Genomic DNA, 25,870 nt, shown 5'->3' with positions numbered 1-25,870 from the left:
ACACATTTTGAGCATTCAATAAATTGGAGCTACGTGTTTGAAAATGGTTCATTTGGAACTTCTTGGACTGAGTCATTAAAAATTGATTCCTTCATATTTTGATGATTTGCGAGGCAGAGCTTTCTTGCCAGGTGAATATTCCGGAGTTATAATGAAGTAGCTGCACTCACAAAATTCTGATACTTTCTAAGTTTGTATTTAATTGTTTTTCAGAGCATTTTACTAATTCAGGACATAATTTCTTGCGTTAATCATGTCTTAATTACTTTCCAAATTTTGTGTAGCTGGAGAGTAAGGAATTGATTCTAGCAAATTTTGAAGGGTTGGATTTAAAGTTATAAAGGTAAACACACCAGTAGTGGCCAGTTCTTAGTAGTGTTTCAGTAGCGTCCACGTCAAGGTTTATATTTGAAAAAAAAAATCAGGTTTCCGAATGGATTCAAACATGCAGGAGGTAACACCTCTTGCACGTTTATGCACTTTTGAGTCCATTGGCGGACTTGGAATCTTATTTTTTTCAAATATAAACCTTGAAGTAGCTACTACTGAAGCATTGGCCACTACTGATGCGTTTATCTTATTTAACACTGAAACTGAATAAAAAAAAAGTTTGTGAACCTTTTGCAACGGGCTAACAGCTGTTAGAAATTCCTAAACAAAATTTATTTACACTTTTATAATAACTGATATTCGACAAAATATTTAAAATAAGATCTGTTTATGTCAAAAAAAGGGTCATTGGTAATTTCCTGCAAAAAATAAATGTTGGGATAACTTGAGCTGAGCATGAAGCATAATTAAGTATGTAACGAATTTATTTTTGAAAACTTTGTCATTTTCCCACACTATATTGAATTTGAGCCTCATTTCAATGAAGTGTGTGCGTGGAGAAACTTTATTCTCTACTTCATGGCTTTTAAATACTGACTTTCATTTGAATATTTTATACTAATGAGCTGCAAATAGTTTTAACCATTGTCTTTTCTTTCGTTTTATTTGCGATCTCCCATGATCGTTGTAGACGAGCATAGTTCCAGCTTTCATACGGTCTATAAGGTATCTTCCATTGCAGTCGCAATAAACTTAAGATTTTCTATTGATTCATCATTACCGTTTTAAAGCTCCTGACTACTTTACCCTCTTTGGTTATTCATGTCGCATGCTAGCAGATGTAGAAGACCTACGTAAACTATCGTCTTAACCAACAGCAATCTACTGACATTCGCATTACGGAAACTGGACAGAATATTATGAAGTGTGAAGGTTGTATAATACTTAAATACTCCACCCGACAAAGGCACCCGACAAAGTAGCGTAGTAGTTCGGTGTTATCCTCGCTCACCAAATTAGGGGGGGGGGGGGATCAAATCGAGCTCCAGTAGGTAGATTTTCAAGATGCAGATGATTGTTTAAATGTCTATGTCGTATGATTATACGGCATTTCAAACATGTCTTGAATATCTAATCGACTTGGACACTCTCAGTTGAAGGAAAATGTTTAGTGTAATTTTGCATCACAAGAGTGCATGTATCATTAACAGTCGTTTAAATTCTCCAGTTATAATGATCATACGCATATAGTGGTGTCATTTTAAAGATGGTTGCCGATCTGTAAGAAAGTTTACTTGTTTTACAAAATAGCGATAAGCCAACACACTAGCCAGTATGAAATCAAGAACATAAATTTTTGGACTGTATGGCATGCATCGAATTTATATAAATCCTTTAAAATCTCCGGTTCTAGTATCATGGTATTCATAACAAGTTAAATACAGTAAAAACCTTCACAACGCAACAACTGTTCTAATACTTTTCTTTTTTTTAGGGGCCTGAGCATGGATGCTCTGCAGCAGCGCTCTGTTCCCTTTAGTGCCATAACAAATAGCAGCAGTTGTGGCACACCCAGTGAAAGTGGAGACAGCCATCAAATCAAATTCACCCATAAAGAAGGTTGTACACCTACAGCTTGTGCATGCGTCATTCTTGCAATCCTTTTCGTGTCTCTAGGAGCTGCTGCTGGAGTTTATTTTGGACGTAAGTTTGATTCAATTTTCAAGATTAACAGAACCTTATTCTCAAACTCAACTATTAAAAATTCATTAACATTTTATGATGAATTTTACGGAAAATTGAACCGGAAAAAGCAAACGGTTTCGCCAATCGGTATACCACGTGATTTGCGGATCGAAGCACTTAGTTCGACTTTCCCTTTCTATCCGTGAGCCCATTTACGATAGTGGTTAAGACATCTATCTTAGAACAAAGATGTCTAGGTTCCAGTCCCACTGCTTGTATTCCCTCCTTTTTTATTCGGCACAATTAGCCCTAGCGTTTTTGTTTTCTTACCGCAAAATGTACATTAAAATACGATTTTACGGTAAAAAATGCTGGCAACATGGAGTTTTAAGAAACTATGTAACAGTGCTAGACTAATGCAAGTTGTTGGTAACTTAATCATCATCATGACATTCAATTATAAGAGGCTAATGTATGATGCTCAAAAGTATCAAACGAAAATGTAGAAATATTAGGAATGTCACGCCTTTGTTTAATGAACTCTCTCTTGCTTTCGTATATTTTTTTTCAACATCTGATAAACTTAACCATAGAACCATCAGAAGCAGCTAAAAAGTGAAGCAAACCCAGTGGACGCTGGTCAATTGAATCAACCAGTTTAATGAATTAAATTGTCAAAAACGTAATAAATCCACCTTTATTGAATTAGCAGCTTTATTTAATCAGCCGATTTATAAAATCAAAGCTGTTTAGAACAAACGTGATTCATATAAGTGGCGGCCACTGTAGTAGATGAAAACCATTAAAAACAGTAAAAAATACCAAAGCGTTATTTACGAAAACAGTGATAAACAAGCAATACTGAAGATGGTATAGATTTAAATCATGCGTTATTTCACAATTGAAGTGAATGTATATTTTGATAAGTTGTGACAAAATTTTAATTGCTGCTAGTAGAGTTTAATCGTTTCAAAAAAAATTAATAACGGATTATAAAAAACATCAAAACTTATCAACCCTCATTGACTAGCGAAGATTGACTTCCATTCAACTATGTAATAATCTATTTCTATTTAAGAGTCACAACTGACTACAACTGTATATATGTCGAGGACTGCATACAAAGTGCCTTGCCTCCATTATTTTTATATACCGATAGATGGCAGCACCATCACCGGATCGAACAGTTAATGAGAATTTAGAACTAGTCCAAGAGCTAATAGCTACCTGGTACTAGCACCCCCAGAGGTATCGTTTCACTTGGAGGACATTGAGACCACGAGCATATTTAACGTCGCCCAGTCCCCTTTAATGACGACGGTGGGTCTTCGACCAGCGGGGATTGAACCCGAGCCCCTCCGGCCCCGAGTCCAATGCCCTACCGATCAGGCTACCACGGCCTAACTATGTAATAAAACGCAACGAGTGATTAGCTCGCATTAGTGTGCTTCTTGTGTATCTCCTTTTTTCTGCTTAAGCCATTTCTTTAAAACATGCATTTAAGTTATACAGAGTGTTCAATTAGTATCGGGACTGGTTCGTTGTATCCTCAACGGAGAGGTGGAGGGCGCTCCGGCCGGTCGGCTTTGGTAGAGGGGTCCACCACCCCTCACGCACACTTTAATTCAGTCGCCTGCGGGCATGCGTTGAGACAGAAGGTGGATTTTTGTGACGTGTGATTTTCAATGGTGTCTTCGCACCAGCATGGAACGCTGTGAAATTTTTCTTTAAACTCGGGAAATCCACGTCCGAGACCCTTGAGCTCATTAAAAAGGCTTATGGGGATGATGCCTTAAGCAGCACAAGAGTTTTTAAGTGGCGCAAATTCTTTAAGGAAGGCCGGGAGCTCGTCGAAGTCGATCACTGCTTCGGACGCCCGACAACTGCCCGAACTGTTCAAGGTTGCCAAAGTGAAAACAGTTTTGGACTCTGGCAGGCGTTTAACCATCGCCCTTATTAGTGAGGAGACCAACCTTTCAGTCGGAACCGTCCCACTATTGTAACAAAGGATCTTGCGTTTTGGAAAGCGAAGCTGGTGCCGAAAGTCTTGAGCGAGGAACAAAAACTGTCGCGGGTGTAAATTTTGCAATAAATTTTGGACAGCCCAATCCTGGCTTCACCGGACTTATTCTTGTTTTCGCAAATAAAAAGAGAGCTCAAAGTTCGACCCCATCGAGGCGATTCAAAGGTTCTCAACAGTATTCCGGAAACCGACTTCCAGCGGGTTGTTGACAAGTGACAAACGCGCCGAACTAAGTGTATCAATGCAGGAGGAATGTATTTTGAAGATTATTAAGTAATTGTAATGATACCTGCAATAAATTTTGATTTTTGGAACCAGTCCTGATACTTATTGAACAGACCCTGTATATCCAGTATTCTTGTCTAATTTAAGTACAGGTGATGAATCAAATGCAAATCAAAAGGTGTAGCCGATAATAGACACAAGTAATGCACAACAGTCTCAGATACATTTTGCTAGTGGTCAAATTAGTGGGACACTTTTAACGTAATAGTAGAACATGGGTTAATATTACCTTTCAATCAATATTTTTGGGGAAAAAAAAGATGAGTAATATTTTATTACCATAAAAAAAACTTGCCTACCTTCCAAACTGACCCTTTTAAATGTTTTCATATACATAAAGGTGCTTTTCAAGTTTCTTCTCAAAATGGGACATAAAGGTGCTTTTTAAGTTTCTTCTCATAAAATGGGACACACATAAAGGTGTTTTTAATTTTCTTCTCATAAAATGAGAACATGAGTGAGAGAAAGTTTCAACTAATACCAAAAATATTAGCATTCCAACTGATTTTAGATGCAGTATAGGGAAATTAAAGTTCTTGTTTTTTTTTTTTTTTTTTTTTTTCTTTTTGAAGAAATAATAAAATATTTTTTTTAAAAAAAATATTTTTTTCTACATCGACAACCTAATAACGATTAGCTTTTTGTTCGTTATTGAACAAGATGAACAGTATATGGCAGCTGGTAGAAACATTTCTTTCTCTTTCCTCACAATCTATCGCGTTGAATAAACACTCCAGGCTGTTGTTACTGACCAAAGCAAACATTAATATTTCAGAAAAGCATTAGGACATAAAGATATATTTAATCAAATAGTAGTATTTCACACGATCATGTTTATAGCAGTTACCGCTTCGCGCCATGTTAATATAGATTGCTTGCACATTTTATGCTTTCTGTGTTGCATATATGCTATGGTAGCAGCGCCAAATAAGGACATCACCCTAAGGGTTATGGGCTAGTATCTTGTTTATTTAAATTTTATTTGAGTTCAAATTTCGCTCATTCTTCACGATTCAAAAGAAAAAAACATGTCCATGTTCAAATTTATCAGTTGTGATTTTCAGTTTCATCAGCAAAAGGTGATTTGACCTTGTTTGGAACATAAGTCCCCAATAAAGTCAATTCTTTTTTTAAGCGAAAAAGTAACGTGAAAAGAAATAAAAAAAGGTGGAAAATTCTGTATTTTCAATTTAAAAACAAATTAAAGCACATTTGATAAACTCAAAAATTATGGGCTTTTCTATAGAAATGTCAACCTCGGCCTCAGATTTTTTATTCATTTATTTATTTTATTATTATTTTTTTTTCACAAAGCCGTAATAGTGACCTAACATATTCTTGGTAGAAATAAAAAAAGTCACCTTGTACATTTTAAATCTGCACATTATACCAAAAAAAAAAATTCTTTTTACTTCAGGTTTTAAATAAAAAAGAGGTTGAAAATCAGCTACGAATGTTACGTTAGTCACAATGGAATGACCCCCTTATTGAAAATTCCATATTTACTTTAATGGAAATGATAAAAGTCAATCGCTACATTCGGGGAACTGATAAGTTGCTATTTTATAATTTTTGGTCAGTCTTGCGAACAGTTCACAAACATCTATGTGCAGCATATGCAGCACAGGCTCATATCCTGAGCCTAATCTTTAAGTGCCTTAATATGGAAACCTGGACTCTAAAAAGGCAAATCATGGCCTTAGTGGACAACAATCTGCTCTTCTAGGGTTATCAGATCATAGGAAAAAATGACGGAGTACAACAACGTTTTTCGTTTTAAATTCGTCAGCTACATAAATTACGCTTTCTGGAAGAATTAACAACTTTTTTTAAATATAAGTAAGCTGCAGCAAACCAGGAAGAAACATATTTTATTGTAAAAGAGGTTTACATTTCTCAGTAGTTTCAACTTATCTAGGTAATACGATATTTGGTTTGTCAATACATAATTACTCTATAGTTTCATCCATAATGTTGCCGATAAAGCTATAGATTTATAAATATTTTTTGACAAGTTAGAAACACTTATTTCTGGGTATTTGTTACATACAAATACGATCAAATATTTAACCTAGTGTGGTTTGTGTCGTAATACATAATCTCATATTGATGGGTTTTTTTAACCTTAAAAACCAATGAATTTATGATCCGAAGGTTTAAAAACACTTCTCGTAGTTAAACAGTTCGAGCCTTAGAGTAGTGTAGCTTTTTGTTGTACATATATTTTTCAGAATATACAATCGCTTAACTAAAGCCTTGACTAAATGCATGGCAGCTAAAATATTATAAATGGAGCACCTTCGAAATAATTTAGTTTTTTAAATTTCTAAGTTAAAATAAAAAGGTCCCGATACCGACACTTTTCGAACCAAACATAATTTATTCATTCTTTCTGATGTTTTAAAAAATTTTACTATGTTTAAAAAAGTCCTGAAACTTTACAGTAAAAGCTACTTCATCCATGGTGCCAGTAATATTTACCATAAATTTTTATTTTACTTTAAAATTTTATGGTAGAATAAACGAGAGTTAAAAAACGCAAAAAGCGAGTTGCAGGATCGATCTCGGGACCTTCGAATCGGCAGGCGGCTTTGCTGCTCACCATACGAGTTGGGACATATCGAGAGATGGGACATACGGTGTTCTCTGATTTGCACTGTAAGTCACGTGGTGCATCAATTAGTGCTGCAATCGTTTACTTTTTTCGGTACATTTTTTCTGTAATATAAACACTCCATATTGAGGTAATATTTACTGGAAAAGTTTCCTGAATTTTCAACAGTGTATGCATCACTTAATTGATGTACGTTGTTTTGATGTGTATGTCTTGGCAGAGAAATATTTACCCAAATATTTTACAAATAAGAAAAATGTTTAACGAGCAAAAAGAATTATTGAAAAAAAAGTACTTCTCTGAAAATGATTTAAATTCGTTCATTTTAAGTAATAATACGCATTTAATACGATCATTCATCACTTTGGTTTTAATTACCATTCTGCATAACAAACAGACTTTATTTGGATCATTTCCCCGAAGCAAAATTATTGATACATTTCTACATGTAGATTTGCAAAAGAAGCTTTTAGCAAACTACCAAAGTTGTAGTTTTCACTGTTTTAAAAATATAATCAGCAAAAAAAAAAAAAAAAAAAAAAACAAGCAAAGTACCAGTCAGAACATTAGACTATTAGGCAAAGAATAATTAGGCATACGGTACATAGAGAAAGGATGTTTAGATCGTTCTCTGATAGGATTTTGGCACTGCTCTCTCATTTGCAAAAAAAAGGTTATCCACCACAATAAAGATATTCGGAAAGTACATCGAACTGTGACCTTAAAACGGAGAGATAATGCATTAATGTCGGGAAGTTCTAATTAAACATAATTCATTAAGAGATAAAAAACAAATATCAGCAGAATGGGAGAGCATGAATTTTTTATCTTGAACGTTTGCACAGAAAATGCATTAATATATCATGTGCGTGTGACATGGAATGTATAATTTTTAGAAGAAAAAAAACAGGAATTTGTCTAATGCCCACACAAAAATGTAGATTTTGAGACAAAAGATATCGCATGGTCGTACATGAAACTTTTTTCTTACATATCTTAATTTTTATCCGTTAAAATAAATATCACAACATAATTTGAGTTTAAATAAAGGAAAAGAAAAAAATTAAGAGTTTTTACAAAAATATCAAATTTATTACGTCAATCCGCTTTGCGCATTTTACAAAATTCCAATAATCAAGATATTTAAAAGAAGAATTTACAATATTCAAGCATGTATATTAAAGTCGCATAGCCATAGTCAGAATAGAAAATTAATGGATATTGTAAGTATTTTAAAATTAAATTGTAAGTCTAGTAGATTTAACAGTATAATAGATACTTAACTTCGATGTCAGTTTAATTAATAAACTGAATAATGAAATCTAAAATAAGATATACAACTTTTCTAATCTCTCGTGTTTAAATTTATTTTTAATGCTGTTCATTTAAAAGGTCGTAATTAGTTTTTTTTTAGGTGTTCATCTATTGAAATAGAAATATCTAAACTCATTTATTTCAAAGAAACTAAATGAAGTGCAGTATGTAATAATTTATTGTTTATACTACCTTTATATCATGGAGCAGGGGAAGGGGAAAAGTTATTTCTGATTAATCAGGGATATCGTTCTGCTAACGACAAAAACGTAGGGTGGAAAATGAAACTTTTAACAAACAATGCTATAAAAGTATTTTTTGAATTAACTAAATACAGTAACGGACATACTTTATCTTCAATCATTTTAACAACACTTTTTTAATAAGCAGTCTTCTAACTTTTATTTTGTTATTTTTATTTTATTTTTTATTCTAAACCCCATTATGAAATCTGAAAAAAAAAAGACTATTACTAACGCTTTACTTAGTTATTAAAGTAGAGCCTCTGTTACGCAAATTTGCTTTAACGCTTATCTAAACCATCATTCACAAAATACGAGACGCTCTTATGATGATCAGGGACAAACTGTAGTAGTGAAAATTGTAGTTAGAAATATCACAGATGAGGCAGTGAGAAGCATAGGGATGTAAGTGGACATTTTCAAGTTTCGAGTAAAACACGTTTAAAGACAACATCCTAGGAAGGTTTTATTGATTTTTTTTCTAAATCATGCTGTACAGCAGCACCTACCAGGGCTACTCTTGCCCCAAGACGGAGGAAAGGTTCCCCTACTATTTGTACTCGTTATCTTCACATTTTTAATTTTGTCACTTTCATCTCTTTGCTTCTCACTACCTCATATGCAGTGGTGGTAAAAAAAATTGCCTCACCCGCGCCGAAAAGAAGAGGAATATCATCCGGACTGCATTCAACACACAGTCAAGCATCCCGTATCCCAGATGATATGGGGATGTATTTCTGATCAATTAGTTGGTGGGCTTCACTTTGTGCAAGGAATAGTAAACGCTCAGGTGTATATTGTCATTTTGGAGGAGAAATTGCTTCCTATTATCCGGGATCACTTTCACCAAACGTCATTTTCCAGGATGATTCTGCTCCGTGCCATAGGGTAAAACTGGTAAGTAACAATTTAAAAACCTTTATCCTGCCATTAGACTTAAATTGACATGGGGTTAGGTTTTTTTTTTCTCTAAACTTACACGCAGGTTCAGAAATGGAAAAATGAGCATGGGGTCAGCAGTTTGTCTTGGCCCGGAAACAGCCCGTTCTACGTAAACAATTATCGGATTCCTGCTGTTAAATGTTTATTTTATAAGTTTTGCAGAATTTCACATACATTCATCGTTAATCTGTCGACCAAAACTTCTCACATAATCCCATTGTTGTGAAAATGCGAGGGTGATGCAATTTTTTACCAGCACTGTATAATTTCTCAAAGGTGTTTTTTTTTGCGGGAACACCGTAACCTCCTTTATACCTCATCAAAATTCAAAGGTAAGGTATTAGTATAAAGATTTTGGTTGAATTGCAAATTTCTACTTGCATGGTTTAATGGGAGAGCGGGGTAACTCAGTCGGGTAGATCTTTTGCCTTTCAACGGAACAATCGAGTCACTGTTCGAGAATTCTGTCTTCATAGCATTTTAATAGAAGGAAAGCATCTTGTGTATTCAATCGCCCGCCAGTCTAGTGGTTAGAGAAGTCTAACTGCGATGGGATAGTCTCGGGTTCGAGTCCCGGCTTGTGCATGGATGTAATTTCTCTTGCCTTTTTTTTTTTTTTTTTTTGTGAGAATGTGTTGTAGCGCTGTGAATGGTGGCCTACCTTATAAACGGGTCCTTACGGCACATGTGTACTGTGGAAGTCGGACTTCACACCAAATTACGGTACTTTTCGAAAAGTGAAACAGCGCACCCCCCAAGTTCCTAGCTTAATTGGCACAAGACAACAACATCATCTAAGGTGTTAAAATTTATGCAGAGAGAATGATTAAGATTTTGAAATTCAAAGTGACTTTTATAAATCAAGCACTGTTTATATAACATCTGAGGTATAAAACAAGTATAATGTTAGTGTAAAAAAGCTTGTAATTAATTAAACTATAAATAGTCGAGTTGAAAAGAAACCTGTTCGTACATTTTTTTCTTCAAATGTGCTACACCGAACTATGAAAGATTGCATCGAGTAATTATTTCAATTAGTTCGTGAGCTATTGAGCCCGGTTATTTTCTACCTGGCGAATACCTTACTTTGTGAATGATATTTTCACATTAGGGCTGCAAGTTTTGAGCACAAATGCTTCGCACGAGTCGGCAAGTTTAACTTAATACTGACAAAGCTAAAAATGGAAATTTTCCTTAAACTTAACTAAAGCAATAATAACTACAACTTAAGGTGTACTATTCTTAGTAAACGAGGCATCCATTTTATAATTTTGCTACTTTAAGTACAAGACAAAATGTACTATGACACTTTCTTATTTAAAAAAAAATCATTCGACTTATAAACATTGAAATTAATTTTCCATTTTTCTCATTAAAGGCAATGGTGTTTTTATGTGAGAATATGAATGTATGTTGTTGAATTATTTTTCCAATTACGGTCAAACTAGGGATATGAATTTCATAAATTTTTTAAATTTATTGCTAGAATTCCCCCATATCGACTTATCTATAATCTTTGGAGATTTAAATCTGACATTGATTGCAGCAAAATATTAGTAACGCAAAAAACCTACTTCTGAGTACAATGAAAGTAATACTCGTTTAAGTTTTAAGCAGTTGTTAGTAAATGTAAAACTACTAATAATAATATGGCTTGAATTTACGAAAGGGGATATAAAAACTGCAACCAACGGGGAAAGCAGTTACAGGGAGCGTTTAAACTTTACTGAACGAAATAAACAAATATTTAACTTACAGAAAAACATAAAAGTGACCAATATCCTTAACGAATATACCAAAAAGCAGATTTAAAATGTAAAACAGATGTAAAAGTTAAAACCGCGCATAAAATGATAAAGGCAAAGAAATTTTAAAAAGACGCACTTACAATAACCATAAAATAAAAAGTCAGTGCAGCACCACGGGAAGTATTTAAGGTGATGTAAAAAGATCTAGCAAATCCAAACCGTTATTCAATAGCATGGCAAGCTTTTTAAAAAATGAAAAATGCGTATTATTTTAATGACTTAGATCAAACATAAAATTATTGCATCTAAACTTGTATTCGGTTGTAGTAAGGCTAATTTTTGAGAAGGGGGGGGGATTACCAAGACCTTCAATTTGCCTCCCTACACTCCCCCCAAAAGAGAGTTGATGAAACTTTCTCGTATATAATAGCAGATACACGTGAAAACTTGTAAAAAACTTGTTCAAAGCTTCCGAATAAGTTTTCAAGGAAATGTATCCGCTTTAAATCCAATGTTGGTTCGGCAAAACTCAGCTATTCACTTCTCAGTACAATGAAAAGAATAATCATATATGTTATATAAAAATTAAGTCGCTTCGTGCGGTTTTAAAACAGAGTTATTTCTTTAAAAAAATGTGTTTTTACAAAGTCAGTCAAGCAGCTAAATAAAGAAATATAGGGAACCGAATTGACATCCTGAATTATTATAAAATACGTGATTTTCACACCTTTTTATCGTCAGGTTTCTTTTTCTCAAACCCTCGAGCACACAAAATTACCTCTTAACTTGTCGGAGGAAGAAAAAATGAAGCACAAGAGAAAAAAATACTTCAGAAATATGAGGCAACGCCACAGAAAAAAATGGGTATAAAAAAACATCTATAAAACTTAACTAGTGTCTGTTCTGAACAGTTTTTAAAATATCATTGCTTGGGAAAAAAGATCCTGATATGAAAAAGATCTAAGTTGCTGGGGAAAAAAAGGTGCTTATTAGCTTCTCTAAATAGGAGGATTTTTTTCTCCTGAAAAAAAAACATAAATGTCTCAAAGCGAAAAAAACACTTGAATTAAATAAAATACTTAAAGTTAGTTTCATGGAATTCACTTAGATATTTTTGCTGACGATATTTTACTAGCAAGACTAATTAATTCACGTTCTTTATTAAAAGTACAGTCTTTTTAAATTAAATTGCACATTAAGTTCAATAAATAAAAAATAAGAATTTACGAAAATAAGATGAAGTTCATTAACTCCCTAATGATTTCATGTTATTCTCCCATTTACAAAAAACATTTAAAGTGTTAAATATAATGAGCCGAGTGTTTTTTTTTTTTTTTTTTTTTTTTTTTTTTTTTGAATATGTTTATGGTATATCTTGTTTGTTACTTGAAGCATTAAGGAGAAACAGTGTATAATGATGGCGTTCGGAAATTCAAAAATAGCTTTAAAAATGTTTCTGCTTGGTAAGTTCCACTGCCACCACAATTTTAATCTTCAGTTCCTTTATTTAGAAAAGAATTTATTTCAACTAAAATGGATTTGTTTGTTTAAAAAAAAAAAAAACAATAATTACAGAAAATGTGAAGTTCTAAAAGGTGTTGATATACGTTCTATTCATCACTTTTGTATAATTTAGTGTTAAAACTTTCAAATTTTAAAGATTATCTTTGAAGCTTATTCAACTGTTAAATAGTTTCTGAAGTGCAGGTAAACTCAACTGAGTTGCATTTTTCAGAAAAAATCTATTAATTAATATGAACTTCAAAAAAATGGAGAGAAATTGAAGCATTGTAGTTATTCAATCATTAAATATCTTTTTATCATGATACATAATTTGCATAAATTCATTTTTTGTAAAACTTTCAAACAATAAAACAAGGGTAATAATAATAATAAATATTATTATAAAATATTTCATAATTTTATCTTTTTCGTCGTTTTAACTAATATCTGCGGCAAAAACATGGCATATATTTTTAAAAAGGCCTGCTAATTAAACAGAATTTTTAAAAAATTCAAGATAAATTTCAAAGTGAAACATAGTAGCCACGGAATCATATACATAAAGTTTTTTTAGCCAGTGTCAACCATGTTTAAAATTGTGAAAAATTTGAACACAATCATTCATGCAAAAACTTTTTAGTTTCTTTTTTTAAATAAATAAGGAACAAAAAAGTGAAATATTATTAACATTCTATAAAAGTTTATTTAAAAATGTAATGCTATAAAGGACCAATAATTTTAAAATACATGATTAAACTTTGCATGCAAGGAAATTGTTATTCCGAAAGGTTAATGTAGAGAAACTTTTAACTAGATGGGAAAGTGAATGAACATTAAAATTGCGTTCACATGAAGTCATTTCAATCAAAATGTCACTATTTTTTCGTTTCAACACTATTCCATTTTTTTATCCACCAACAACCACTACTTTCTGGCTTAAAAGGAAGCATTTAAACCAGAACAAGCATTGAAGAACGTCATGGTGTGCAAAACGTACTTAAATCGTTATACATATGTCGACAGTTTTTTAAACAATTGTTAAAAACAAGTCATTTGATGAAATGAATAAATATTAAATAAATAAATGACTTTGTGGCAACAAAGTAAATTTAGTAAACAACCTATATCAAGTTTGCTTATTTGTGCTAGATACATGTTGTTTACTATTGTTGAGAAATTATTGGGGTTATTGGGTTTTTTTTGGGGGGGAGGGGTGAATCCGTTTCCTGACGAGTATGTTTAAAGTTGGTCCAAGCCTAATATAGACTTGAAGTTAAATTTATTTTTGAGAGTAAGGTAAAAATTAATGAGTAAGAAATGTGTAAAAATAAGTACATGTCATTACTATTTTTGAAGAATTGTTATGCCTACAGTAGGCTCAAATATGCTTAAAGCAGTCTCGTACATATATATAGAAAACCGTAGCAGATTTTGGCAATTAAAATTTGACGATTAGGATTTGAGATAAGCCTAGCATTAACCTAATCAATAAGACTTTGTATTTACTTTATTTGCAAGGAAATGTAAACATTGATAAGTAAGAACCAAATAAAAATAAATATCATTTGTTATTCCTAACTTCGAAGAATTGCTAGTACAGTAGACTAATGAATGCTGTAAGTAGTCTCGTGCTTGCAAAAGAAAAATTTAAGAGTTGATGGCAAGTTTGTTGTATATTATAAATCTGATGTTGAATGTTTTGTATAAGCGGTACTTATTTTTAAAATTTTGAAGATTTTAATGTCTTTTTATTTGCGGTTTTATTCACAAAACTGTGAACTTATTCAAAACACGAACTTCTGCCTGTAACGAAGTTAGTAATAACAGGTTAATATTAACTGATAAATTCCGCTGTGAAATTTTATGTTTACCTTATTTCAAATCATTTTCTGAGACTATGTATATATATATATATATATATATATATATATATATATATATATTGATACGAACATGGAAACTAGATTGACTGTTTTTGTCAGCTGTCAGCTTTTCACATTACACTAAAACAAAGCATATTTGATCAATTTCAAAAAAAAAAAAAAAAACATTAAGCTTCATAAACTTAAAAATTGATGCATTCAATTAAAAACCAAAAGGTGATAGATATTTTTTCACGAATCAAAAATTTATTTCTAGTTGAAATTTCATACTATAATCATCGTTTAATCAAAAATGAAGATCACATATAAGTGCTCTTGCTACAAATTGATGTCATTAGGGGGAAAAAATATTTTTTCATGTTGTCATAAAAGTTGATGTTCTTTGAAGATTATGTCAACAAAATTAACCTTATTGGTGATGCGATATCCTGATATTAACTTCTTCTTTCACAAGAAGGTGTTTTTTTTTTTTTTTTACTAAAGTAGAATGTTAAGCATAGCACTTTTTTGGGAAAATATTTTTCACTTAATAAAAAAAATCATTCTCTTGTTATTGCTAATAGTTACGTGAACTAATATTTAGACTGTTTGTCATATGGTATTAAGTTTTCAATGAACTATTTTACTCTTGCTCACTGAAACGTGTTAGTATTCTATCAGTAGTTATCTGCTGCACACCGAATGAATTTTTAGGTATAAGCTTTTAAACACTGCAAACCAATTAAAAGTGCGGTTTTTTACACCGGGTCATAAGAAAAAAGGGAGATCACTGAAAGATAAAACAATAAAAAATATAAATTTCACAATTACTTTAAAAAGTTTTTTTTTTTTTTTTTTGCGATTTCTTATTGTTCTCATTTGGCTGTTTTGAATTCCTATCATTTTATTTTCCCACCAGCACCCGTTCCCAGCTTTCGCTCGCGTCGACCGGCCTCACGATGCTGCTCCTCTTGCGAAAACCGTCTCCAGGTTGCGTCCATATGCTACACACACACGCAAACACACGCCTACACACACTCCTGCACACACACATACACACACTCCTGCGCACACACATACACACACTCCTGCATACACACATACACACACTCATGCCTCCACACAGTCAGAAACACGTATGCCTACATACACACACACACACGAACGCTTACACACACACGCGTGCACACACACAGCACTGCATACACAACAAGCACACACATGCATACATACACACACACGCACACACGCACCCACACACATGCGCCTACACAAACACACACGCGCATTCATTCAAATTAATATTTTTTTTTTTTTTTTTTTACATTTCAGGCAGCCTGGATTAGTTTGTCGTTTTTAACTTGCTGCAATTTTCTGAAAACTGGTTTCATTTAAAATTATTGGACGCGTGTTAATCTTATTTTCACAAAAAAAAGAAGTTGATGGGGAGTATATTGAAGCCCGCTAGTGATTTTTTTTTTTTTTTTTTTTTGAGAAAAACCTAACCCCTTTTGCACCAAGAGGGAACCATGGCAATTATTTTCTACTACATAAAAAACAAACTTTAATAACATAAAAACCAATGGTTCACTGTTGACACAAATGCCAAAAGGTCATTCAAAATTTAAATTAAAAAAAAAAGCATTTTTGCAGTAACTTTGACAGAGAGCCAAAATAGTGTACAAACTAGTAAATACTTACTAAAGAGAAATACACAGTAACGTAATTTGATGTTCATTCTGTCTATTTCATTTGCATTTACTGAATAGGTCTCCAATTCTCTTCGCTGATGAAAGCTGAGCATTTCTATGCACTGAAAAAGAGGGAAGTTCCATTTCTACACACTACAAACACTTGATCTCGTTTCATGCATCACAGAACAATAGCATTTTTCGCATTAACTGATAATCAAGTTTCATCTGGCAAAGGTGCAGCGTTATTTCTACAACTGAAGAGTAGCAGCTACATTTATACGGACTAAGAAAAGTGAGGCTTTATTTCAGCTACTGAGCAGGAGTAGAAGATCATTTACCACTTACAGTAAAAACGCAGATCAGCTCCATTTCTATGCACGGAAAAGAGTGAAGCTTTATTTCCACAACTGAAAAGGAAAATATCATGTCCGCTCTTAATAGAAAATTACGGTAACCTCATTTATACTTACTAAACCACATGTAATTACTTTTGGAAACATGCGAATGCAATTTTCTCTTGTACACCTTAGTAGGTTGGTTTTCTTACCAGGAAACCACACGATCAAGGAAATTCGAAACAAATCGAAATTGGTAGGATTTGAAACAGCATCGTAAAACATGTTTATGTCACAAAAATGACGTGCCCTTGCGACCCCATTATCGAAATATGAGGTCTTAAAGTTTGCCGAAATTTGAGGTTAAGTCGCCAAATTTAGCGAGTTATGTTCATAAATGGTAGGTACGGCGCGAATTCAAGATCTGCATCTGACACGACATCTCACTGCCATTTTTGGCCTCCACCAAAACGCGTGAAATATGTTTTAAGTTAATGTTATACTCATGGATGACTACCAGGGAGAGAGGCTCGCCATGAAAGTTTTTAGGGGGTTGTTTTCAGGAGTATTTTTCTGTCGTCTGGGGGCGAAGGGTGGCTTTTGTTTTTGTAGAGTCTTTAAGGTATTAGTTTGGGGGGAGGGTAGCACTATCGTTCTTGGAGGAAATAGACACTCCTGCTTTACTTGTATTCGTCAAAGTTAAGAACCACTATCAAGCATTTATGTAAAAAGTTTTTTCAGAAGAACAACTTTAAATCAAATTTAAGCTTAAGTTTTATTTTTTTATTAAGGATAAAAGCAGGCCCACCACAGTCGGGCGGGGGGGGGGGGAGAGAGTCACCGGAAAAATTAGTTGTTGTTTTTTTGTAAAAACAATGCAAATGTAATGTTAATTGATTTCAAACCCTTTTTTTCTGGCGAGTCACCTAAACCCCAAGGTGAGTTCCCAGACACATTATTTCCAACTCTAGCTATGTGGACGTGTTTTCTGTTGCTTTTCGGCATGATAAGAATCTTGTATAATTCTGCCGTGGGAAAGCAAAGCGTATTATCAGTATATTTTTCTTTTCTTTTCTTTTTGCATTTTTGCCACATTCTGTCCTTTCGCCAGGGGTGCCAACCTCGGGGGGGGGGGGGGGGTCGTAGGTCAGAACACGCCGTTGAAATTTTTAGGGGTTGTTTCGAGGGGTATTTTTCTTGTTTTGGGGAGGGGTCTCTTGCTTGGGGGGTCTTCCTAATATTTAGGGGGATGCGCCCTTGCCCTTAGGGGGTGGGCATTTCTGCCTTATCTTTAGTGTACAAAATTGCTTATTTGGTTTCCGCTGAAAACTAAGCACGAAAAGAACGTCATATTCTAACGTTTCCCTTTTTGGAATCCAAAACGCGTTTCGTCAAATATCTCAAAAATTCATTTCTGCAGATACTTCGTATTAACTTCCCACGGCAGAATTGACCTTTTCCCCATCAAAATTTTGAAGAGACGAGCCGGATAAAAGTATATTTTTAAATTTTAGTAGATTTTAAGTAGATTTTACTTTAGTACTTTAAGTGTTAATTACAATATTATTGATGTAATATATTTTAAGTATTTCTTATTATAGTTCTTATAAGTATTAATTATGAGTATTTCTTTCAGGTTCTGTGCAAAGCTAATTTGTTTATTTTAGGCAATTAAATATAAATTATTTAAAAAACCTCGAATTCAGAAATTTTAATCAACAAATTAATCTAAATACAGACAAGAGCTAAAGTAAAATCAAAATGAAATACTAAGGTTATCTGTATACTTAAGGTAATATAGTTTTTTAAAAAAATTCTAATTCAGAAGGTTTAATTAGCAGATTAATTTTAAATACAAATAAGAGATATAGTAAAATAAAAATGAAGGCAGCCTGTCGAAAGGGCAAAAATATGCTACTGACCCTGACAAATATGACACTGAACAAAATAATGATTAAAAGTTAGAAAATTGTTGCACTAGAAACATGTCATGAATTTAAGCCATGTACAGATATTTCAACCGTCAAACTCCCCCGAAATGCAAAATTGCAAGGGTGTTTAAAATGGAGGTGGCCGAGTTTTCAATAATCCAGGCTTATACCAAGCATATAGTATCATGTACGTGTATTATGATTGTAAAAATCTGGAAATGCATAAGTGATTGTAGTTTGATTGAAACATAACTTGTAAAAGATATTCCAGTATTTTTAAAAAATAATAAAAAACATGCACCATGTTATGCATTTACGATATACCTGCTTTCAGCTGTAATGGCAGATTTTTTTCAGACATAAGGGGTTGTTGTAACGAACGTCGTCTACATTAACAAATTTTAAGAACAAAAATAACTATTTCCTTCCATCCATGTTGTAATTTCCGATATCGATAATTTTGAAGCGAAAGGTTATTGACATTTTTTATCCGTTGTCATCTTTCTAGATTTTTTTTCTGTTTTAAATTAAAAACTAAATATTTTTTCTCACAGTGGGCAGACAATGAAACTTCACGTATTAATTATAACTAAAAAAAAAAACTGATACCATAATCCATCACCACTTTGTTTCAATATCAAAGACCATTCATTTTATTATATGTATATGAGCTCAACCTATTCTATTTTTTGTACTTATTCATATTAACTCTCCCAGATTATTAAGAAGTACTTACAACACATTTCATTAATGAGAATTAACACTTAAAGAAGTTAAGTTAAAAACTGCTTAAAATACAGAAAAATTCTGAAATGTATTATTATCACGAATGAAATGTTGCAATTTATGTTTAGTTTCATTGTAACGTTCTCGTTCCTCTGGTCCTCTGGATAAAGGTTGTTACTTTTCACTTCATAGGTTTGATGGTGATTCCTTTAATTTAACACGCACAAGTAACGGATTAATGCAACACATCTTTCACACGCTTTGCAAATGACCCAAAATGGAAATGAGATGCCTTACAAGATGCAGACGATGAAATCGCGCAGTGTTTTAAATTTCTTTCAAAGTCTTTAAATCTGGCGACTTTTCTTGAGATTTCGGCAGACTTTAAGCCCTTATATCTCGAAAACGAAAAGATGAGGGCACACACACAATTTATGGGTCAAAAAAATGGCTACATATGCTCTTTCGAATGCAACCATTTTGTACTTTTTCCATGATTACTGAAGTCGTGTGGTTCAATGGTTAGACAAACATTATTTTCTTATCATTTCTAAGAAATAATTATTTCTAAGAATAATTTTCAAGAAAATTATTCGTTAAAAATCATAAAATGAAACTTTTGAAAGTTCGTTTTTTAGTCTTATACAGGGTGTTCCGTTTTAACCTGCAAGACCTTTGTTTTCGCAACCGTTAGTCCTAGATGTATACTTCCAGTTGCAAACATGTAAAAAATCAGATGCAGAGTTAGGATATTGAAAGTTTGAAATAAAGATAAAATTGAGGTAAAAAATACAGAATTTAACTTTTTATACGGGTCTCAGGTCCCCTAACGCATATTTAAAGAAATAATCTCCATTGAAAAATAATTCCAACGCAAAACGTTTGAAATTAGTACTACCAATATTCACCGAGATATGAAACGCAGCTTTTTGTGACTTTCACCATTTTTCACTCGTCGTCAATAACACCTTTTGGGAACAAATATAAAGGTTAACAAGTGTTTAAAATTATATGTGTGCATAGAGTGTAGTTTTTCAAATTGTTCGAGGTTTTGTAGTGTGTTTTCGCGTATCACAGCATGACATTTGCATTTATTTTTAAATTACAATTAAAAATATAAATAACTTGCTCTTCTTACTATGACGACCTGTCATTGTTCTGAAAGGGCGATAAATTCCACTCTTATCTTCTGTTTGACCCCTTAAAACTTTGAACTTTAATTCTCCTTGAGTTTTGGTCGCACAAATGTCATGTTTTTTCTGTCAGTAATCGTTTTCAATGGCGATTATTTCTCTGAATATTAGTTAGGGGACCTAGGGCCCGAATAAAAAGTTATTATTTTATTTTTTGACTGATTTTTATTTCTGCTTCAAACTTTCAATATATTAACTCCGCATCAGATTTTGAACATTTTTGCGATTGGCAGCATGCATCTAGGACTAACGGTTGCGAAAAAATCTTGCAGGTTAAAACGGAACACTATTTATACTCGATATTCTTTTTGCTCAGGTCTTTTCATAGACTTTAGGCAACACTGATTAAAATATTGACTTTAGTGATCATGTACAAAATAAATGAACGGCTTTTGGCAAACTATACTACATACTTTTCCAAAAGGAAAGATTTTTCTTCACCATCAACTTCAAAATGCTCATCCTTTCTCATTTATAAAGTTATAGCATTCCGTTACTTTACAAAATACACAATACTTTGAAAAATCCGTTTTCCTCTGAGTCTGTGCATTATATATCCTAGCCTTCAAAAATCTAAAGCCGAATATTACATAACGGATTAATAGAATACATAAACGGTTTATAGATTGCATGACGGGTATCGCCTAAAGGTGAAAATATGAATCTTCAAAGGTAGCCCAGAAAGTTTTAATCTCCGTTTGCTATGTATGCAGATCGATTATATTGCTTCCCTTCGGACACCATGTTCATTACTTACCAACTCAAGGGGGGAAAGCGCCCCAGGCGCACTCCCCCTGCCGTCTCCGACGGCTAAATCTCTTCTCTGCCATTCCGGCAGATGGTTCGGCTCCCGAACTCTCCTTGCGGGTAGGACAGGCCTTACCCGCACTGATCTTCCATTGGATTTTCGCTGTACATATTATAAATAGTCCTTATTTATCCACTCATATTTATCCTTCGTTTTTCATACTTGTCAATTATTTCACATGTGCTTGTAAATATGTATATACTCAAGTGGCCCTGAAAAGATTCCTTATATATATATATATATATATATATATATATATATATTTTCCTCCTCCCCCCACATACCAACAATGATCTGTTCCATGAATGACCCTACACCCTCACACCCGGCAAAAGAGCTCACGCTCACTACCGGAGAAAAATCATGATCCGTATCCGTATCCGTTTTTCCTATACATTGTTTCGAAAGTATAATTTTGGTCACTTTAAGCCTCGCTTTCACTTAAGTTTCAAGATTTCACAACTAAAAGTTTATGCTTAGTTATCATATGTTTTTAGCCACTTTAAGTTTCGATATTTAATAATTTCATTAAAAAATGTTGCAGGAGGTAAAATAGATTCTGATGTGTGCATAATCATGTTTTTCTATTGCACCATGAATTTAACTAAAAATGAATGATTTCCCCCCCCCCCCCTTGGAGTTCAGAAGAAATGCATCCATAAAATGTGCCAAACACATATTTGGCTTTTCTTCAGTGCTGCTGAAAATATACTTATCTTATGAGAAGAAGGGGCATTTATTTACGAAATGGAAGACGCATAAAATGTAGTTAGCTAATTTTAAGAAGCTTCTTTGATTGAAATTTATGCATTCTAACTTTCGACACATCGTACCTTGGCAAGAAAAGTGACACAACTAAAAAAAAAAAAAAAAAAAAAAAAAACAGCAACGGGGAAAATTAAGGTTTTATGCAATAGTAGTTTTAAGAGATTTAGTCTTGAATATTGCAGTACTTGCAAAAAAAATAGTAAGTGGTGTTTACTGATTAGTTTTTTTTTTTTTTTTTTTTTTTGTCTAAATTAATAATGCATCTTTAAAGTTCGAAAATGTTCTATTTAAATTATGAAATTTTAATAATGTGTCACTATTTGTTTTTTTTTTTTGTTTTTTCGTTTTTATGCCACCATGCACCAGTTATGAAAGCTAACTTTGTCGTAGTTTCTGTGGTAAGAAAGACATTAAATTTCGATTTAAAATCAATAGACAGTACATTTTTCCCAAATTTTGAGCTGTGTCACTTTTCTTGCCAAGGTGCAACATGAGGAAAAGCACAATATTGCATTCATACATATTGACTAAATTCGACCATTTACTTTAAAAAAAATTATTCTTTATAATAATGTACATTTTTCTTGTTTTGAAATTTTTCTGCTCTATACTGCGCCGTGTTTCTAAAAGCAAATGTTTTTAATAAATTTCAAACTGTATATGCAGATTTGTTATTCGTACTATATATCATACGATAAGAGCTATAATGAATCGTAAGGTTTAGTAATGCGGGGTATGTGGGGATAAAAAGCAAGCGATTTACAGTTTTTATAACATCATGGTCAACAAAAAGCAGACTTTCCCATTTTTTCAAATTAGAGTCATTGCAGTCTTTCCAAATTTCCAAATTCTAGCTACGTCTGATTAGTAATAAGCGATAAAATTACAGTTTAGCGGAAAAACAAAATTGCGGGGTTTTGCCCCACAAAATGGGGTAAAATTCCGCAATGCGGATCTTTACCTCACTCAAGATAAATGTGAATCAGGGTGACTGTATGATAAACACACTTGGCAAAGCTCCTTGAATCATTGGTTTATTGTTATTAAGCAGTACCGAACTTAAGCTTTTTTTTTAAACTGTTACATAAATAATATTTTCTTCTCCACAAAAGGAGGATCAGTTACTCGGGAGAAATGACAGCTGCATTATAAAAAATAATTAAATTGACTGAGGCATTTAAATGAATATTTGCTACCCAGTGCTCTAAGTAAATAGTACACTCAGTTGAGTTTTCTAAAAATGTTATTTCGTTGTGGATGGAACAGTGTCCTGTTGAGGTTACGACAATTTATTAATAACGTCTTCATTTCCAATGATTCTTCCCGTGTCTTAGTAAATTTGCCGGCTTCTAGATGTTTTATGTAATAAAAAAAAAACCTACATAACTTGAATATGACCAGAAGGATAAGGTTATCTTGGCCACTTTGAGCAGGGATTAGATTCGAGTTTATTCTGTACAGTTTCACTCGAAATGATAGAAAAATGTGTTTCTTCTTTGAAATCCCAAGCTTCTGTTCCATTTTTCAGAGATGCCTTCAATCGATCTTTTTGAACCTAACTTTAATGTCTATCATACAGAACGAAGAGATACCTGCAATTAAGTTACGTGCTTCATTAAGCTCGACTGTTTATCATGGTTCAGAATTGTTTTTCGTTTGAAGGTACTAGAACAAAAAATTAAACGTACGCAAATGTTCAAAAAAAAAAATTATTATAAAAATGAAAGCACATTTGAGTTGAAATGAATGTAAGATTTTACCTAACAAATCTTATCTAAATAAAAACTTCATGAGTAAATGTCCCACTAACAGTTACTTTTTTAAGTTAAATAAGCTGTACAAAACACCATGCTAAACAAAAATATTAATAATATTTCAGACACTTTTAAGCAGAGTGGAGAGAATCTTTGACCTTTTGAAGATGCGTGTTTTTACCTCAAAACAACTGCGGGGATTTGCCCCATTTTGTCACTTTCTGAAAAGCGCGTCATGTTGCTTTTAGGCAGCCTTTTAATTGTTTTCACGCGAAGGTGAAACTTTAATGTAACAGCAGTATTAACGTGTAATTCGTTGATTCTTCTTTACAAGTTCTATATTTTACAATGTTCAAATAATATATTAAAGAAGGTAGGTTAAAGTAGTAAAAAACAGACTTATCCCCTCTTCTCGTCTCTGGAGTGCCTGGTCAGGACAAAATTTCATGGAACAATAGGTTTCCATAAGACAAACCCACCAAGTAGAGGTAAATTTCTTACTCCAAGGTGATGAAGTTAAAATGTCGGTGCGGGTTTTAACCCCACCTACCCGATACCATAACGCATGAAGCACTCATCTACAAATTATGTATACAATAAAACAGAAAGTGTTAAAAAAGTGATAAATTTTAAAAAGACATACAAATTTCCTATCAGGCAAAATGAAGATAAAAAATGTATTTTTAATAAATTTCTTTAAATAACTTAGGCAGAAGAAATTCTACATGATGTAAAAAATAATCATTCATAAATACTGTGTCAAAGAGAGTAAGTTAAATAATTTTCCAAAAAAAAATCCCGTAAATAAAAACAATAAATACAACCCATATCTAATCAAGAAGAAATTACCGAAGAAAATGAAAATAAGTAAAACTAAACACCATGTTTTACAGCAAAAAAAGCAGACGATAGTGTTTATCATAAAAGACCCCTCCCCCCCATCCCCTTCAATAATTTAGTTTTCATGAACTTCATTCGTCACTTATTATGTTTTTAACGCTTTGAAAGAACGGAATTTTTTTATGTTTTCTTCCTTCACACAGGCCCCACTGAAGTATTCTAGAAATATTTTTAAGCAATAAAAATAAATCATTTAATTCGCTATCTACCAACAACAAAACGCAAATAAAATGAGAAAATGCCAACCATGGTGTAGGAGCAAATTTTAAATACGCATCTTGAAAATATTCCTTATCATTTCTAAAACTTCTGATCAAAAGTCGACTATCAACTGCGTTAAAACTAGATTAAAAAATCAGGTTTTGAAATTCGATTGTTCGCAACTTCTCAATTCAGTCAACCCATTATTCACAAGTCAACCCACATTCTTGTAGCTCCTTAAAGAATCCAAGGAATTCATTAAGACTATATATGTCACCTATAATAGGCGTTTAATAAACTGCCCGAATACAGCTTCGGATGAAGAGCAATAATTTGTAATGATCAAAAAGTTAACATCACGTAACCGGAGCGGCTACATGATGTTAACTTTTTGTTCATTACGTAGAACTATAGGCAAATGCAAAATAGCTCGTTACTACATCCATCCAGAAACAACATCCTTAGTATTGATCATGGAGTAGCCATTATGGAGCTGGCAGTGTTGAACTTGATTTAACTAACAGCGAAAATGTAATATCATCTTCTATGAGATATACAGATTTGTTATGGCTATTCCAGACTGATGATTCCTAACAAGGATGCTATGCCATAACAAGCTGTCTTGGGCTTTCTTATAAAAATAATATGTGTTTTTTGCCCCCTCAGTCCGGGTGGGCTTCTCGCTTACAAAAAAATCCACCAAGGTGTAGTATAAAATGTGCCAATGATGCACAGTATTAGTTAGTTTTCTTGTTAGTAGATGACAGCACGAAAAAAAAGGGTATTTTTTGAGAGATTTGTATTCATAACTTGTTTACAGTTAAATAAAAGCAATATTTTCTGAGGGGGAAAAATGCATGCATGTCCACCAGGAAGAGTCAAAATTTATGATTCTTTTTATAGAAGTTAATTTTATTAAACATGCTGCTGAACACCTTAAATATGCTGCTTCATTTTGCCGGATTATCAATTTGCACTCAAAGCTTTCTTCTTCCGATTTATAAGTTTTAT

General features: G+C 33.0%; 1 protein-coding gene across 1 annotated transcript in view; it reads left to right on the top strand.

Moving 5' to 3' along the window:
• The first annotated feature begins 1,835 nt into the window (after positions 1-1,835).
• LOC129231492 (atrial natriuretic peptide-converting enzyme-like) overlaps positions 1,836-25,870 on the top strand; it is a 192,342-nt gene continuing 168,307 nt past the window's right edge. Inside the window, exon 1 of the mRNA XM_054865820.1 lies at positions 1,836-2,034. Coding sequence (XP_054721795.1) covers positions 1,836-2,034 — 199 coding nt within the window. The remainder of the gene's footprint in view (positions 2,035-25,870) is intronic.

The sequence above is a fragment of the Uloborus diversus genome, chromosome 10 (genome assembly GCF_026930045.1).
Source record: "Uloborus diversus isolate 005 chromosome 10, Udiv.v.3.1, whole genome shotgun sequence".
NCBI classification, from domain to species: domain Eukaryota; kingdom Metazoa; phylum Arthropoda; class Arachnida; order Araneae; family Uloboridae; genus Uloborus; species Uloborus diversus.
Note: the sequence above shows the minus strand (reverse complement) of the source record. Positions and strands in the feature narration are given on the sequence as shown.